General features: G+C 49.7%; 1 protein-coding gene across 1 annotated transcript in view; it reads left to right on the top strand.

The window, feature by feature from the left end:
• The first annotated feature begins 1,084 nt into the window (after nt 1–1,084).
• Nucleotides 1,085–14,978, top strand: part of PPM1D (protein phosphatase, Mg2+/Mn2+ dependent 1D) — a 57,345-nt gene continuing 43,451 nt past the window's right edge. The window contains exon 1 of the mRNA XM_077311809.1: nt 1,085–1,639. Within this exon, the coding sequence (XP_077167924.1) occupies nt 1,291–1,639 (349 nt within the window). The 5' untranslated portion in view covers nt 1,085–1,290. The remainder of the gene's footprint in view (nt 1,640–14,978) is intronic.

The following is a 14,978-nucleotide window of genomic DNA, read 5'->3' as shown; positions in this document are numbered from 1 at the left end:
TCACACTTCCTCCCCCTGCAGCCAGCTCCATATGGGGCCATCCCCGTTCTCTCAGGGCTCTCTCCACTGCAGCTCCCTCACAGGGTGTCTGTGGTGGGGAGAGGAAGGCGAAGGCGACTGTAAGCCGCTTTGAGACTCTTTCAAGTAGTGGAAACGTATACCCCCCCCCCCCCGTTTGTCTTCTAATCCGGAGAGCCGTGTTTGAGTCCTCCGAGTGCAGCCAGCCGAGGGACCGTGGGCCACCCCCATTCTCTCGGGGCTCTCTCCGTCCCAGCTCCCTCACAGGGTGTCTGTGGTGGGGAGAGGAAGGCGAAGGCGACTGTAAGCCGCTTTGAGCCTCCTTCGAGTAGTGATAAGCGGGGTATAAACCCCCCCCCCCCCGTTTGTCTTCTAATCCGGAGAGCCGTGTTTGAGTCCTCCGAGTACAGCCAGCCGAGGGACCGTGGGCCATCCCCGTTCTCTCGGAGCTCTCTCCGCCGCAGCTCCCTCACAGGGTGTCTGTGATGGGAAGAGGAAGGCGAATGTAAGCCGCTTTGAGCCTCCTTCGAGTAGTGATAAGCGGTGTATAAACTCCCCGCCCCCCCCCCCCAGTTTGTCTTCTAATCCGGAGAACCGTGTTTGAGTCCTCAAAGTGCAGCCAGCCGAGGGACCGTGGGCCATCCCCGTTCTCTCGGGGCTCTCTCCGCCGCAGCTCCCTCACAGGGTGTCTGTGGTGGGAAGAGGAAGGCGAATGTAAGCCGCTCTGAGCCTCCTTCGAGTAGCGATAAGCGGGGTATAAACTCCCCCCCCCCAGTTTGTCTTCTAATCCGGGGAGCCGGGTTTGCGTCCTCCGAGTGCAGCCAACCGAGGGACCGTGGGCCATCCCCGTTCTCTCGGGGCTCTCTCCGCCGGCCGGGCGCCTGTGGTGGTTGGGGGGCTCCTTCGGGGGGGGGGGGGGGGCTCAGGCCGCCTCAGCTCTCAGGCGCGGGATGCCGCTTTCCCCTGAGGGGCGGGCTGAGGCCGAGGCTGGGGCTGGGACTGGGGCGGCGCCGGGGCCCAGGCCGCTCCTCCCCCTGCTCCGAACGCGCCGCTCCGCTCCGCTCCGCCGGGGATTGTTGCGTGCCGCCGCGGCCGCCGCCTGGACGCGCCTCCTCCTCCTCCTTCTCTCCTCTCCTCCTCCTCCGCCGCCGCCATCGTCGCTGGAGCGAGCGAGCGAGCGAGGGAGTGAGCGGGCGCCCGGCAGGCAGGCAGGCAGGCAGGGAGGCCGGCAGGGAGAGGTCCCCTCGGTGGCCGCCTCGCCCCCGCGGCCGCATGGCGGGGCCCCCGCGCTGGCTGGCCGTGAGCGTCTCCTCGGACCAGGGCGGCAGGAAATACATGGAGGACGTGACCCACATCGTCGTCGAGCCCGACGGGGCCGCCTCTCCGCCCGCCACGCCGCCGCCGCCGCCGCCTCGTCCCGCGCCCGCCCGCCCGGCCTCGGTGGCCTTCTTCGCCGTGTGCGACGGGCACGGCGGGCGGGAGGCGGCCCAGTTCGCCCGCGACCACCTCTGGGGCTTCATCCAGAAGCAGAAGGGCTTCCGCGCCCGCGAGCCCGACGCCGTCTGCGCCGCCCTGCGCAAGGGCTTCGTCGCCTGCCACCGCGCCATGTGGAAGGAGCTGCGTGAGTGGGGGGCTGAGAGGGGCTGGGGGTCCCGCCACGGGGGGGGGGGCTGGGGGACCCCCTTGGGCCGTCGTCATGGGCAGCCGGGGGCAGTAACCGAGTCGCCTGCGGGCCTTCTAGGGACCCTCTCCATGGAAGTCGTTTTATTCGGTTTTACACTTGTATGCCGCTCAGGGCGGCGGACAGAGAACTTGGCAGGCGCAAGACAGGCCCGACGGGGTTCAATGAGAGCAGCGACAGGACGGCAACAACAGGAGTTGCAGAAACAGATCAGAGTGTTAGGTTTTGTGGGTTTTGTCATTGTGCAGGTCCGACGCAGATTTGTATGGCGGCTGTGTGGGAATATGTACGGGACCCTGGATCAGATTGTGTATGTGTGTGTTTTTCATGATGTTTGGACAGGGGGCTGTGTATATTAAACCAGCAAGTGATGTATGTTGAAGTATGTATGTTAAAAAACAAGCAAGCTCCAGGTCCAGAGTTTTGGTAGGATGTTGTGCGGGTTCTGTACGCAGGATGCGTTGGCATATAAGTGTGTGTGTTGAGACACAGGCAAGAGCTTGAAAGCAATTAGCCAGGGTTGCAGGCAAGTGCTCTTGATGGTCCCTGGATGCAACCATACAGGAAAGGATAACAGCTGTAAATAAAAGCCAGCTGTTGCTTCCTCTTGTTGGTCATCGCTTGCTCTTATACTATATATATGAAGATTCTCTTCTAACCCACTGGAACAACGCTGGCCAGTGTGGTGCGCATTCCAGATGTGTGGCCAGACGTTGTGCACACAGGTGGTTGGGCCTTGTAAGGCCCACCAAAGTCTAGTGGGACATGCTCTCACTGCGTACGTCTGAGTGTATTCTTCCCTTCAAACAAGGAGTAAACTCGTCTTATTGAAAAAGCGCATGTGGGATTGGGACCACAGCTTTGGCATACTTAACACTAAGAGGGGCTCTCTTACCTAGAAGTAAAACCCACTGAGTACAATAAAATCAGTCCACTAGCACCTTTAAGACGAACAAAGATTTATTCCAGCTTGCACTCAAAAGCTCACACCTTGAATAAATCTCTGTTGGTCTTAAAGGTGCTCCTGGACTGATTTTATTGTGCTACTTCAGACCAACACGGCTTCCCATCTGAATCTATCCCACCGAGTACACAGGGAATTGCTTTGGGATAGGCATGGATAGGATGTTATAAATTCCATTGAAATCCATAGCACTTCTAAGTTAACAAAGATAGGATCAAGCTGCCAAAGCTGTCTTTTGAAAGTTGTCCCCTTTCGGAAGGTATCTTGCTTACAGGAGCCTGTGAGTGGGTGTCACTGCTTTACCCAGAACAACAGATTCAGTGTGTGGATGGCCTTACCTTGCGGTACGCTTTTGTTCAACTGATCAATGGAGTTTCAATAAAACAATAAAATCCACTTTTAAAAAGAAAACAGCAGGTGGCTAGCCGCCCCATCCGTCAGTACCAGAGGAAGTGGAAAACATGAGTAAGGAGTTGACTTGTTCCTTTGAAACATGCCTACCTTTAATGGTGTCACACCTTTAATTGTGGCTCCTGAATTGTGCCCCTCACAATAAACAAAATGTACTGTAAATTGCCACAAGTGTGTATGAACTAGGCGGGAACGTGGTTGCGTCTCTTCCTCTGGGCGCCGTCTCTCCTTAAAGAAATTCCCCAGGCTCTGCATTGATCAGGTTAGCATATCTTTCCTGTCCTGCCCTCCTGCTTTAGAATCATCTGCTGTCCTTTCTGTCACCTAATTAAAGAGACCTGAATTGCTGAAATTCCAATGGACGGAACTCTGCTTTAATTTGTTTTCTGCCTACTTGCTTGCAGCTGTTTTGGCCTTTAGTTTAAATAGATAGATGGATGAAATCTTTTTTTTTTTTTAATGCTACTCTGATGGTTTTAAACCAGCTCAATTAAGTACCGTATTTGCCGGCGTATAAGACGACCCCCCAACATTTCCACTCAAAATACAGTACTATGGGCAGCTATGTCTATCCCAACTGAAGTGCACCCGGCGTATAAGACGACCCCCCCACTTGGAGGCATGTTTTTCAGGGGGGGAAAGTAGTCTTATACGCCAGCAAATACTGTATCTCGAGTGTGTTCTCGTAGACATTTGGCCAGCCTCTTCTTTCCAAGACAGCTAGATTGTGGCAGATAATAGACAGGCCCTTGGTGGTTTATTATGTCTTTAATTTAGAGAATTTAGACCCAGCCTTTTCTATAGGCTATTTAAAGCAATATCAAGAGATAGGACAATCACATCTGTTAAAATATAGACACGTATCCAGAAACTGCTAGAAGGGATCTAGGTTTTTAAAAAATAACAGCACCAAAGAACAGTCTCTGACAATATGCATAAAATAGCATTGTTTCTAAAAGGTCTTAAGTTCAGGAATTGAAAAAACGTTAACTAATACCAGATTTTTAAACCTGGGTTTGAAGGCCAGAAAGAAGGCCTGGACAGGATCCGAGGGGAGGGGAGGGGAAAGGAATGCCATCATAGAGGGGGGCCTGAAAACCCGCTCATCAGAGTCTGCCATGTCTTCACCTGTTACTGTAGAGCCCTTGAGAAGGCACCAATGCTACCTTTAAGGCCAATCATGTTTGTATCTTATTTATTTATTTAGTGCATGCACACGAAAGCATGCACACCTTGACTAAAACTGGACTCAGATTTTGTTCTGAGAAGGACATACCACCAGACTCAGGAAGTCTGAGGAGGAGTGCTTGCACTCGAAAGCTCACGCCTTGAATAAATCTTTGTTGGTCTGAAAGGTGCCTGACTGGACTCTGATTTTGTTATACCACCAGACTGTTCTGTTCATTCCAACAGACTCCAGTTAGGATCCAGGTTGCTCCTTTCAGAATACATTGAGACTGCGGGCCTGGCTTTAAATAGTTCAGGCGTGTGTCTCTGTCTGAAGTGTTTTATTCGACCTATGGGGGTCTGACGTTTGGGAAAGAGAGTAAACTAGAACACTCCCTAATTTTTGTTTACCTTTTAAGTAAGGCCCATTACATCTTTCTTCCAGTTCAGACATCCACACAATGGCATTGACTGGTATTGGGCCCCTTTGTTCACCAGGCAGCAAACTGAATTGCCTCCTTTTTTCCTGCAATCTGGGGAACAAGTGATAAGACCCTGGGATGTGTTGACACATCTATTACCACTTTTTCATTAAGACCATTTTAATGGCTGCTTCGCCCGCCGAAGCGCCCAACGTCCTTGGAGATATACTAAAACGTGCCTCTCCCAAGCCTCTTTGCCCTGATCGGGATGTCTGAGGCCATACACTCGAAAGCTCCCACCTGGACTCAATCTTTGCTGGTCTTAAAGATGCCCCTGGACTCTGATTTTATTGTGCTACTTCAGACCAACATGGCGACCCATTTGAATGAGGCCGTACATTTTTCGAGGCAAGTGATGGACAGAAGTGGTTTGCCATTGCTTGCCCCTGTTATTCTTGGAGGATCTCCCATCCCAATTTAACCCAGCACTAACCCTGCTTAGTTTCTGAGATCTGACAAGATTGGGCCCATCCAGGTTAGGGTGTGAGCAATACTGGGGATGGGAACTGCCATCAAGTAGCAGTTGAGTGATGACAAGCCCATAGAGTTTTTGAGGCAAGAGAGGAACCAAAGTGGTTTGCCGCTGGCTGCCTCTACTCAGCGACCCTGGACTTGCTTGGTGGCCTCCCACCCAAGGAAAACCCTGCTTAGCTTCCAAGATCTGATTAGATCCGGCTGGGTTGCTGTAAGTTCTCTGCAACTTGATGGCCCTTTACACGAACACTTGGTCTTGTTGTCACCCCTTGATTTGGAATCAAATTGATGGGGCTGTAAGTAGGAGGGTAGGGGACCATCTGCACTTCCCTCATGCCAGGATCCGAGTCGGTTGGAAATCTGCTCCCCAGAGACCGTTGGCTGTTTTTGGGGAGGTGCGTAGATGGCTAACATCTGGAACTTTTCACCCCCCCCCCCCATCATTGCCTCCCAAAGTGAAAAAGTGCTTGGTCCCAACAGAAGGCTCTGTATTCATGTGAATGAATCATAGAATCATAGAGTTGGAAGGGACCTGCTGGGTCATCTAGTCCAACCTATGCAGGAAACTCACAACCCCATCGCTCATCCACTGTAACCTGCCACCCCCTTGACTCTTCACAGAATCGGCCTCTCCGTCACATGGCTATCCAGACTCTGTTTAAAAATTTCCAAAGATGGAGAACCCGCCACCTTCCGAGAAAGCCTGTTCCACTGAGAAACATGTATTGCACAGGAAAAAATCCCAACAGAGCTTTGCAGTGCAATACTTTTAAATTTAAATTTTTTAAAAATTTAATTAGAATTTGTAAGCCACTTTGGGAGCTGATCTTACTGTGAAGTTGGCTGTAGGTAAACCAGGTAAGTTTGGTATTGAATGTTCATATCCTGTGTATTAATTTAAATATTCTGCACTCTGACAGCAGATTTTGCCTGACAAGCAGGATAAAAATAAAACATTAGCTGTGTTACATTTGAAGCAGCAATCATTTGAATAATAATAATCAATATGGTATTATTTTTTTGTCTGAAGCTGAACAAAGACTCTGGCTTGGAGTCAAATGGGTCGCCATGTTGATCTGAAGTAGCACAACAAAATTTGACTCCAATAGCATTATTAAGACAAACAAAGATTTATTCAAGGTGTGAGCTTTCGAGTGCAGGCACTCTTCCTCAGACAAAATGGAACAAAGATCATAGGAGTACAGATATAAGGCAAAAGTAAATTAGTGGTAAATTAGTAAATTATGTCAAAGCTGATCCATCCTTTGGGTTCTTCTAAGAGAACTATCATCCAATATTCCTAAATATGCAGAGGAAGATCTATATACGGGGAGGATTCCCCAGTGTTGAGGGGAACAGGTGCTTTTAGATGTTGAGCTCAGTATCTGTGCATCTATATCCTCCATTCTCTGCGTTACTTGCCTTATGATTGTTCTTTCGTCTTGGGCAACTAGTAGATGGAAAATCCAGTCCAATACCCTGCAGTTTCCCTAGTATCTTCTTGTTTACAGCTTCCAAAAAAAAAGGGGTTGGCTAGCAGATTGAAGAGTAAGGACACCCAAATTCGTGCAGTTCACAAAAACATTGGCGAAATAAAAATGTCAAGGTTGGTCTTAAAGGTGCTCCTGGACTCAAATTTTGTCTGGCTTACAGGTTGAGGAACAGTGTTATATGCTGTTGGAGAACAAATTTTGTGTGTGTGTGAGAGAGAGATCATGGAGTGTAAGTTGTCCTCACAAGCTACCTTTCCCCCTTTAGCTTCACCTGCCGTTTTCCTCCCCATCTTGACAAGCAGCTTGGTCCATATAGTGCTTTTTCTAAGGATCCCCTCAGAACTGGCTGGGGGTGTGAGAGAAGCATCAGCCAGGCTTGGATTGTGTTAAGGGCTTGGGAAAAGGAAGTGGGTAAATGAACTGTAAGGGAAGGTTTTTGGTATGACTTGTGTGCATGGGTGTGTGTGTATGTCTGAGTTCTGGAATTTGCTTCATTTAATGCTGCAAGCAGCTTGATTCTCGACAGGTGACTTGAATGGGGCGGGAGGCCAGACTGTGCTGTGATGTTATAGAAAGCAGCCTAGGGAGGGTTCCCTCCTGGAGTTTCAGAACACATGTTGAATGTTGTTTTGCAGGCTTGCCTTTGTCTCGCACCACCTTGCTGGTTTCTACCAAATTAAACAGGCCTTGATCCTAGGCAGGCATGCCAACAGCACAAATCCCTAAATCACCTAGATCTTATTCCAGCCCTCGATCCACTATAAGACACTGGCTCACATTCCCATCTTGCTTTGTGTGTGGGAAGGAATTCCCTTTAGGGATTCTGTTTGCTATCTTTCTTCCAGTTCTCTAGCTAATCATGTGAACTTAGTCAACTAATTGAAGGACAGTTCAGTGATTTGATGACAGCCCTTGAAGTGTGAAAGGAAGTGTCAAAGGCAATGTTTGCAGATAGGGAAGGCCACAGATAGTGCAAGCTTTCTGGTGCGATTTGCTTCTCTCTGTTGAGAAACGAACCATGGAGGCTTGATGGCTGTACCATTTTTGGAGTTCTTGCACTTGTTTTCTTTTTTCCTCATCAAAATGATGATTGATTGAATGCCTTTGTTCTCTACCTTTCTCCATAATGGGGACCCAAAGTGACTTCCTTCCTTCTCCTTTCCTCCATTCTGTCTTTACAAGAGTGTGTAGGTTAGTCTGAGAACGTGTGACTGGCCCAGGGTCACTCAGTAAGCTTCCATGGCCCCAGTGAGGATTTGACCCCGAGTCCCCCAGGTACTAGTCCCAGATACCAAACCAGCATATGTTTCCACATTAGAGTTGGCATCAGTTGTATAAAAGAAGCGAGATTCCGCACATGCAGCAGTAGCAGCAGCAGAAGGGAGTGAGGCAATGACGAATGAAAGCAAAGAGAAGGAAAAAGAACTGCTGTTATTTTGTGATTTGATTTTGCAAAGGGCCCTGGTGCGAATGCCTGTCCATCCATAATGTCACTTTTGAAAAACCGGTAATGGAATAGGTCCTCTTTTGGAACAAAAGGAAGAAAAGACTGTTTTGTCCATCCTAGAATCTTTGCTGAAAGTTACTCCAAAGTGTATTTTTATCTTGCTGAGTGGAGTGACTCCCAAGTCCCATCATAACTAATGCGATGAGTTTGTGAATGTGCAATTCAGGCTTGGCGCCAAGGAGGCATCCCAGACACTGCTGCATATTCCTTAATGACTTCCTAATCACCTGCTTCTGTGCTAGGCTAATTAACAGCCCGATGATCACTTCATGCCTTAGATGGGTGCTCCCAACAAGCCAGAAAACTTGCTGATAACCTTAGCACTTAGAACTAGGGTACAAGGTAATGGCTGTAAATCTGTAGTTACTAAATGGTCAGGTGAGACCAACCCAACTTGGGGCCTGCAGAATCTATAAAAAGGAAGAGGGGGGTGCAGTTGAAAGTACAGCCTGGAGAACAAGCACCCTATGCCCCCTCCAATTTCTTGCCAGTGGTTAGGAGTGTGGACTTCTAATCTGGCAAGCCGGGTTTGATTCTGCACTCCCCACATGCAGCTAGCTGGGTGACCTTGGGCTCGCCACAGCACTGATAAAACTGTTCTGACCAAGCAAGAATATCAGGGCTCTCTCAGCCTCACCCACCTCACAGGGTGTCTGTTGTGGGGAGAGGAAAGGGAAGGCGGCTGTAAGCCACTTTGAGCCTCCTTCAGGTAGAGAAAAGCGGCATATAAGAACCAACTCTTCTTCTTCAGTTATATCAGGGCTCTCTCAGCTTCACCTCCTTCACAGGGTGTCTGTCATGGGGAGAGAAAAGGGAAGGCAACGATCAGCCGCTTTGAGACTCCTTCAGGTAGAGAAAGCGGCATATAAGAACCAACTCTTCCTCTTCCTCTTCCACCACCTCCACCACGTGGTTTTCCTTCCAGCAGGGTAACCTCTCAGAGCTCTACCAGGAGCCAGGAAAGCAGCTTGGCTGCAACAGTTGTGGGTCGAAAAGCCTGAGCTTGGGGTAGAATTTGGATCCCCCTGGGTTGAATTTGGATCGCTTTTCCACCCTCGTCTTGCCAAGCTGTTTCGTAGGGCAGACCCAACAACAAACCAGCTGCCATCGCCAGCTTCCCTTTTGCCTGAACTCTGCACCAGTTGGCTGTTTCTTTTGTTGGACCTCACTTGTCCTGCTCTGCAGGGGTGTAGGGCGAGCCACCTGAGACTGTTTCATGTTTGCACACAAAAGACCTACCACTATGTAGCAGGTATGTTTGGAAGGACTCGATGAATCCCTCCATATTTTTAGCCTGCTTTAAAATGTGGTTTACAGTCTTTTATTTGGGGAGGGGGCTGTTGACTGGCAGGCTCCTTCCCTCTCTTGGATGACTTCTGATGGAGGGTGCCCAAATGACCAGCCCTCCCTCTTCTGGGAAGCTGCCTTAACACCACGTCATTTATTACGGGGGTCGTCAACGCCCGGTCTGTGGCCCACTAATGGGCCGCAAAGGCCTCGGTGATGGGCTGCCACGCCTGCCTCCCCCCTCCCCCGCAGAGAGAAGCTCACCAGGCTGCGAGACAAGTGGCCGCCAAAGTGGCCGCGTCACTTGCGGCCCACCTAGTTTCCTGCTGTGAGAGCTGGGGGGGAAGACGTAGGTGTGGCCGTGGCACGCTGGCGGGCACAAATGCGCATGCGCGGAGCTCCCGCGGAGCTGCTGCGCATGTGCGTTTTCACCACCAGGGGGCACTAACTCGCATGCGCAGCGCCTAGGCCGCCGGCTCTTCACCACCCCCCGGAGCGCGGTCCTCAACCTTAAAAAGGTTGGGGACCGCTAATTTATAAGATAGTAGTTACCTTCCTGGACCTTTGATATTAATAGACCCAAGTTATATGGCTTAAAATATAAAATATAAGGTATAAAATATAAGGTAGTTTGTTGAAGACTTTGTTAGTATCCTTGAAGAAAACCAATTAAGAAATAAGTTTACTGATGAAGTGAAATATGAAAACGAGGTTTTATACCTAGGAACTCGTTCTATTGTTTGAATAAAGTTTTTGCCATCGCCAGCTTGAAAATTTCTTTCTTGTCTGCATAACACCACGTCCAGCTGGTGATGGGCCATCCAGTCTGACATGGTGAGAATGCATAGTTGCACGCTGGAAGGCCGATTGATACGGTTGGGCCATGTACACATTCCGGCATTGCATAACGGTTACAGCAGGTATCCCAGAAAGACCATTTTTCCTCTTAAAAGCCTCATGTGAGATAAGGGTACATAGAAGGAGGCTGAAATTTAAATGATAGGGAAGAATTATGACTTTGGCACAATGTGAAAGAGCCAACTTGGTGCCGTTGTTACGTACAGCATCTTCTAATCTGGAGACTCAAGTTTGATTCCCCACTTCTCTTCCACCTACAGCCAGCTGGGTGACTTTGGGCCAATAACAGTTCTCACAGAGCTCTCTCAGCCTCGCCTCACCCACCTCACAGGGTGTGTGTTATGGGGAGAGAAAGGGAAGGTGATCGTAAGCCGTTTTGAGACTCCTTTAGGTAGTGGAAAGCGGGGTTCCAAAAATCAGCTTGCTTTCTTGCTTCCTGCTCCCTGCAAGCTTAATTGGTATCTCCTCTATTTCTTTCTGCATCTTGTCTGTATGTGTGTGCACCTTTAAGACCAACAAAGATTCATTCAGGCATGAGCTTTCACTCTGATTTTGTTGTGCTGCTTCAGACAGACCAACACGGCTACCCACTTGAATCTATCTTAATTTAACCCCTTAGAGCGGAGGTAGTCAAACTGCGGCCCTCCAGATGTCCATGGACCACAATTCTCATGAGCCCCTGCCAGCGAATGCTGGCAGGGACTCATGGGAATTGTAGTCCATGGATATCTGGAGGGCCGCAGTTTGACTGCCCTTTATCTGCCTCATCTCTTTCCACTTTTGCTTATGACCTCATATTCCTGCCCTCCGTTATCTCTACCACTGCTCGCCGCTTGGGGCAGGGAATTCTGACTCTGCAAAGCATCCTTTTTGGTTAGCGGGATTAAAAAGAAGGTGTAAATTAAATATGGACATCCAGGAGAGATCTGTGAGTTCTCTGAATTGCGAACAGGGCACCGTCTGTGTGCATTGAAGAAGGACAGGTCCCTCCCCGTGAAGAGGCCTTCTGCAGAATCAGATCCTTGGTTAATGAAGACGAATCTTCTCAGACTGGCAGCAGCTCCCCAGGGTCTAGGGTCTGGATCTTTCCCATCACCTACCATCCTGATCCTTTTAACTGAAGTTGCCGGGGATTGAACTGGGGACCTTCTGTGTGCCAACCAGATGCTCTGCCACTGAGCCATGTAATAGAGAGTGGTTCTCAATCTGGGGGTCGGGACCCTTACACAGGGGTCGCGGCAGGACAAGCAGCTTGGCCGGGGGGGGGCACCATCTACACAACAGCCTTGTGGGGTAGATCGAGATAGAGCGTTTGTCTGTCTGGAGCAGCGGAAAAGAGCGAGATCGACATGGTGGGACAAGAGTAGAACTTAACTGAGAAACCCCAGAAAAAAACCTGATTTATATACAATCATGAGCAATGGATCTTCACGCCTTTGGTCAGTTTGGGTTTAATTTCTGCGAAAGAACACTTGCATAATTTAGGGTTGGGGGTCATCACAACTTGAGTAATTGTATTAGGAAGGTTGAGAACCACTGAAATAGAGGGACTGAAGGGAGGGAAGAAGGGGATGGGTGGGGAAGAACGTGTTTTTATTCCTGTTGAACATACGTAGGAGGAGGATGCCTAAGGTGGTCCTGGAAAAGGTGGCCTCCAGTAAGGGAACCAAGGAACAGAGAGAAGGAAAGGGGAGTTAGGGAGAAATGGGCAGAGCAGGAAACTTTCTCAGGAGCTGAAGGAGGCTGCTGCTGCCGCTGCTCTGTGCCTTCAGAACTTACTTTTCTTTCCCCCCCCCCCCTCCCTATGGTCTTTATTCAGAACAAGGCTTAATTCTTTACCTTCGCCATTCAGCGTTCTCATTTCTTCCCATTTATTTATTTATTTACAAATGCAGTATGTAATAGTAAAACATCACTGTTTTTCTTTCTGCTGTTTGCAAGGTTCGCTGTTGCATCTATTACTCCCTCCAGATTTTTTTGGGGAAGCATTTTCAGTACTTTTCCATGGTGGAAGGAGATGGCTGCCTTTTGCCGCCCCCCCCCCCTTTCTGTTCTCTCCTCCCCTCCCACAATAATTTCAGATGCTTTAGTGCTCCCAGCAATGAGAACAATGGAAGAGGGAAAAAGGGGGCTGGCAAAGGTGGACCCTTTAAAGGAGGGATGGGGCGGGTGGAGGAAATTGTTCCCCGGCTGTAACAAACAACAGACGGGGTCTGCGGATCTGCTCTCTGTCTTGTAGCTGGTAGTTAAATAAGTGATTTGTGGCCTGGCTTATTGGTGAGATCTTGGCTCTTTTTCCAGAACCAAGCAGCGGTCGCTGGTTTGCGTTTCTTGGCCAAGGGCAGCAGCTGAACATTTGTACTTTTGGAAAGGGGGGGGCAATGAGCCTGTGTGAAGCGGGGAAGGGGACAGAGAGGAAACAAGGCTAGCTGTGTGCAGGGGTGAGGGCTGGGGGAGGGGGTGCATAATAAAAATAATTACATTTAAAGCTGAGTGAAGAGACTCTCATCTTGCACAGTGTAGATCTTTCTTAGAGCCAGTCTGGTGTAGTGGTTAGGAGTGCGGATTTCTAATCTGGTGAGCCGGGTTCGATTCTGCGCTCCCCCACCTGCAGCCAGCTGGGTGACCTTGGGCTCACCACGGCACTGATAAAACTGTTCTGACCGAGCAGGAATTTCAGCCTCCCCTCCCTGTCTGTTGTGGGGAGAGGAAAGGAAAGGCGACTGGAAGCCGCTTTGAGACTCCTTTGGGTAGAGAAAAGCAGCATATAAGAACCAACTCCTTCTTCAGTAATCTCAGGGCTCTCTCAGCCTCACCTTCCTCATAGGGCGTCTGTTGTGGGGAGAGGAAAGGGAAGGCAACTGTAAGCCGCTTTGCCTTCGGGTAGATAAAAGCAGCATATAAGAACCAAATCTTCTTCTTCTTCAGTAATATCAGGGCTCTCTCAGCCTCACCTCCTCCTCCTCCTCTTGCTGCTGCCGCCGCCTGCATATGTCTCACCAGAACCTGGCCAGTTGACTTCAATCTTCTGGCCATATGCTTCTGTGATTTTTCTGCTCTTGGAAACCTGGATTCCAGGAAGGAGGATGCTTACTCTTCCTTCTGTTTGGTATGCTAGTTTTCCATCTACAGAGAGAAGCATTCTATTATGCGAGTCTCTGTAAATACGAAAGCCCAGGCTAGAGCTGCCAGCTACAGCGTGGAACAAAATTGTAGGGCAAGTTCCCGAGGAGGGTGAAGTTTCAGTCGGGAGTTCAGAGAAGATGTGATGGCACTCTTGGACTTCTGTTTCTCTGCACTCCCAAAGCTGCCTCCAGGGGAACTGGTCTCCCTAACCTGGAGATCACTTGTAATTTTGGGAGAACTCCAGGCTTCAACTTGGTCACTCTAGCCCTGATGCTGGTTGCTCAGAGCCAAGAGAAGTTCCAGAAGACAGGGGAGCTGTTTAAAAATTGTGTTTTTAAACTCCTGTACATTTAATGCAACTGTACTGATGAAGACATATTCGAAACAGGCTTGTCTACTGTACTGTTGAGATTACCCTTCCTACTGGGATGTGTTGGCACGCACTAGAAGATTAAAGTAAGCAATGCAAGAGACTTGTCCTGGCGTTTTTGATATATAAGTCACAGAGTTCACATTGTATTGCTTACATGGGTCCTTTCTAGCACTCATGTTTATTTCCTCAGTCAGAAACTAGATTGAAATTAGAGGTAGCCAGCACCTGTTGGTTAACACCTGTTTTCCACGTTGAATGGTGACATGACAGAGTTGGTTCTCCTCCCAAACAACTGAGGTGAGCCCCGGAGGTGCAGACAACATGTTGGGGCTGGTAGCCTGGGAGAAAGTGATGGGGCTGGGCCCATCTTCTCCCACGGCTGTGCCATGTGAGCCAAGTGTGAGCCAAGCCTGGAATTTGGCTTGTCAAAGACAACTCTAGTCTGCCTCTCCCCTCCCATTTTGCCTCCTGCTCCAACCCACAACGTCCTTGGCTGGAAGAGCTTAACAGCCAAGGGTGGCCAAACTGTAGCTCTCCAGAGGTCCATGGACTGCAATTACCATGAGCCCCTGCCAGCATGGTTCTGGCACATACGCATGGTAGTATGAACTTACTGGTAGTCCCGGGCCCTTGGGACGCTCGCCTGGCCTCAACCCGGGCCAGGGTCTTTTCAGTCCTGGCCCCAACCTGGTGGAATGACCTCCTGGAAGAGCTGAGGGCCCTGCCGGAACTGTCAACCTTCGGCAGGGCCTGGAGGATGGAGCTCTTCCACCAGGCATACGGTTGAGGCCAGGGCACGGTCCCGCTATTCAATCTGGGGTCCCCCATGTATCCATCTGTTGATGTGTTCCCCACTCTCATCAGTAGGACAGTAAGAACGTTGTCCCTGGCTGGTCGAGGGGGTGAGTTGCTAGCGGGTTTTCTTTCGTCGGCCGTCTTATTGTTTAACAATGTATTAAGGGAATTACGGGGGTTTTATGGGTTTTTTATTCTTTTACCATGTAAATCGCTGTGAGCCCAATTGGGAATGGTGGCATATAAATCCATTAAATTAATAAATAAATAGTCCATGGGCAACTAGAGTTTGGCCTCCTCTGCTATAGACCAGGGGTAGTCAAACTGCGGCCCTCCAGATGT

Source organism: Paroedura picta, chromosome 15, assembly GCF_049243985.1.
Source record: "Paroedura picta isolate Pp20150507F chromosome 15, Ppicta_v3.0, whole genome shotgun sequence".
In the NCBI taxonomy this organism is placed as follows: domain Eukaryota; kingdom Metazoa; phylum Chordata; class Lepidosauria; order Squamata; family Gekkonidae; genus Paroedura; species Paroedura picta.
Note: the sequence above shows the minus strand (reverse complement) of the source record. Positions and strands in the feature narration are given on the sequence as shown.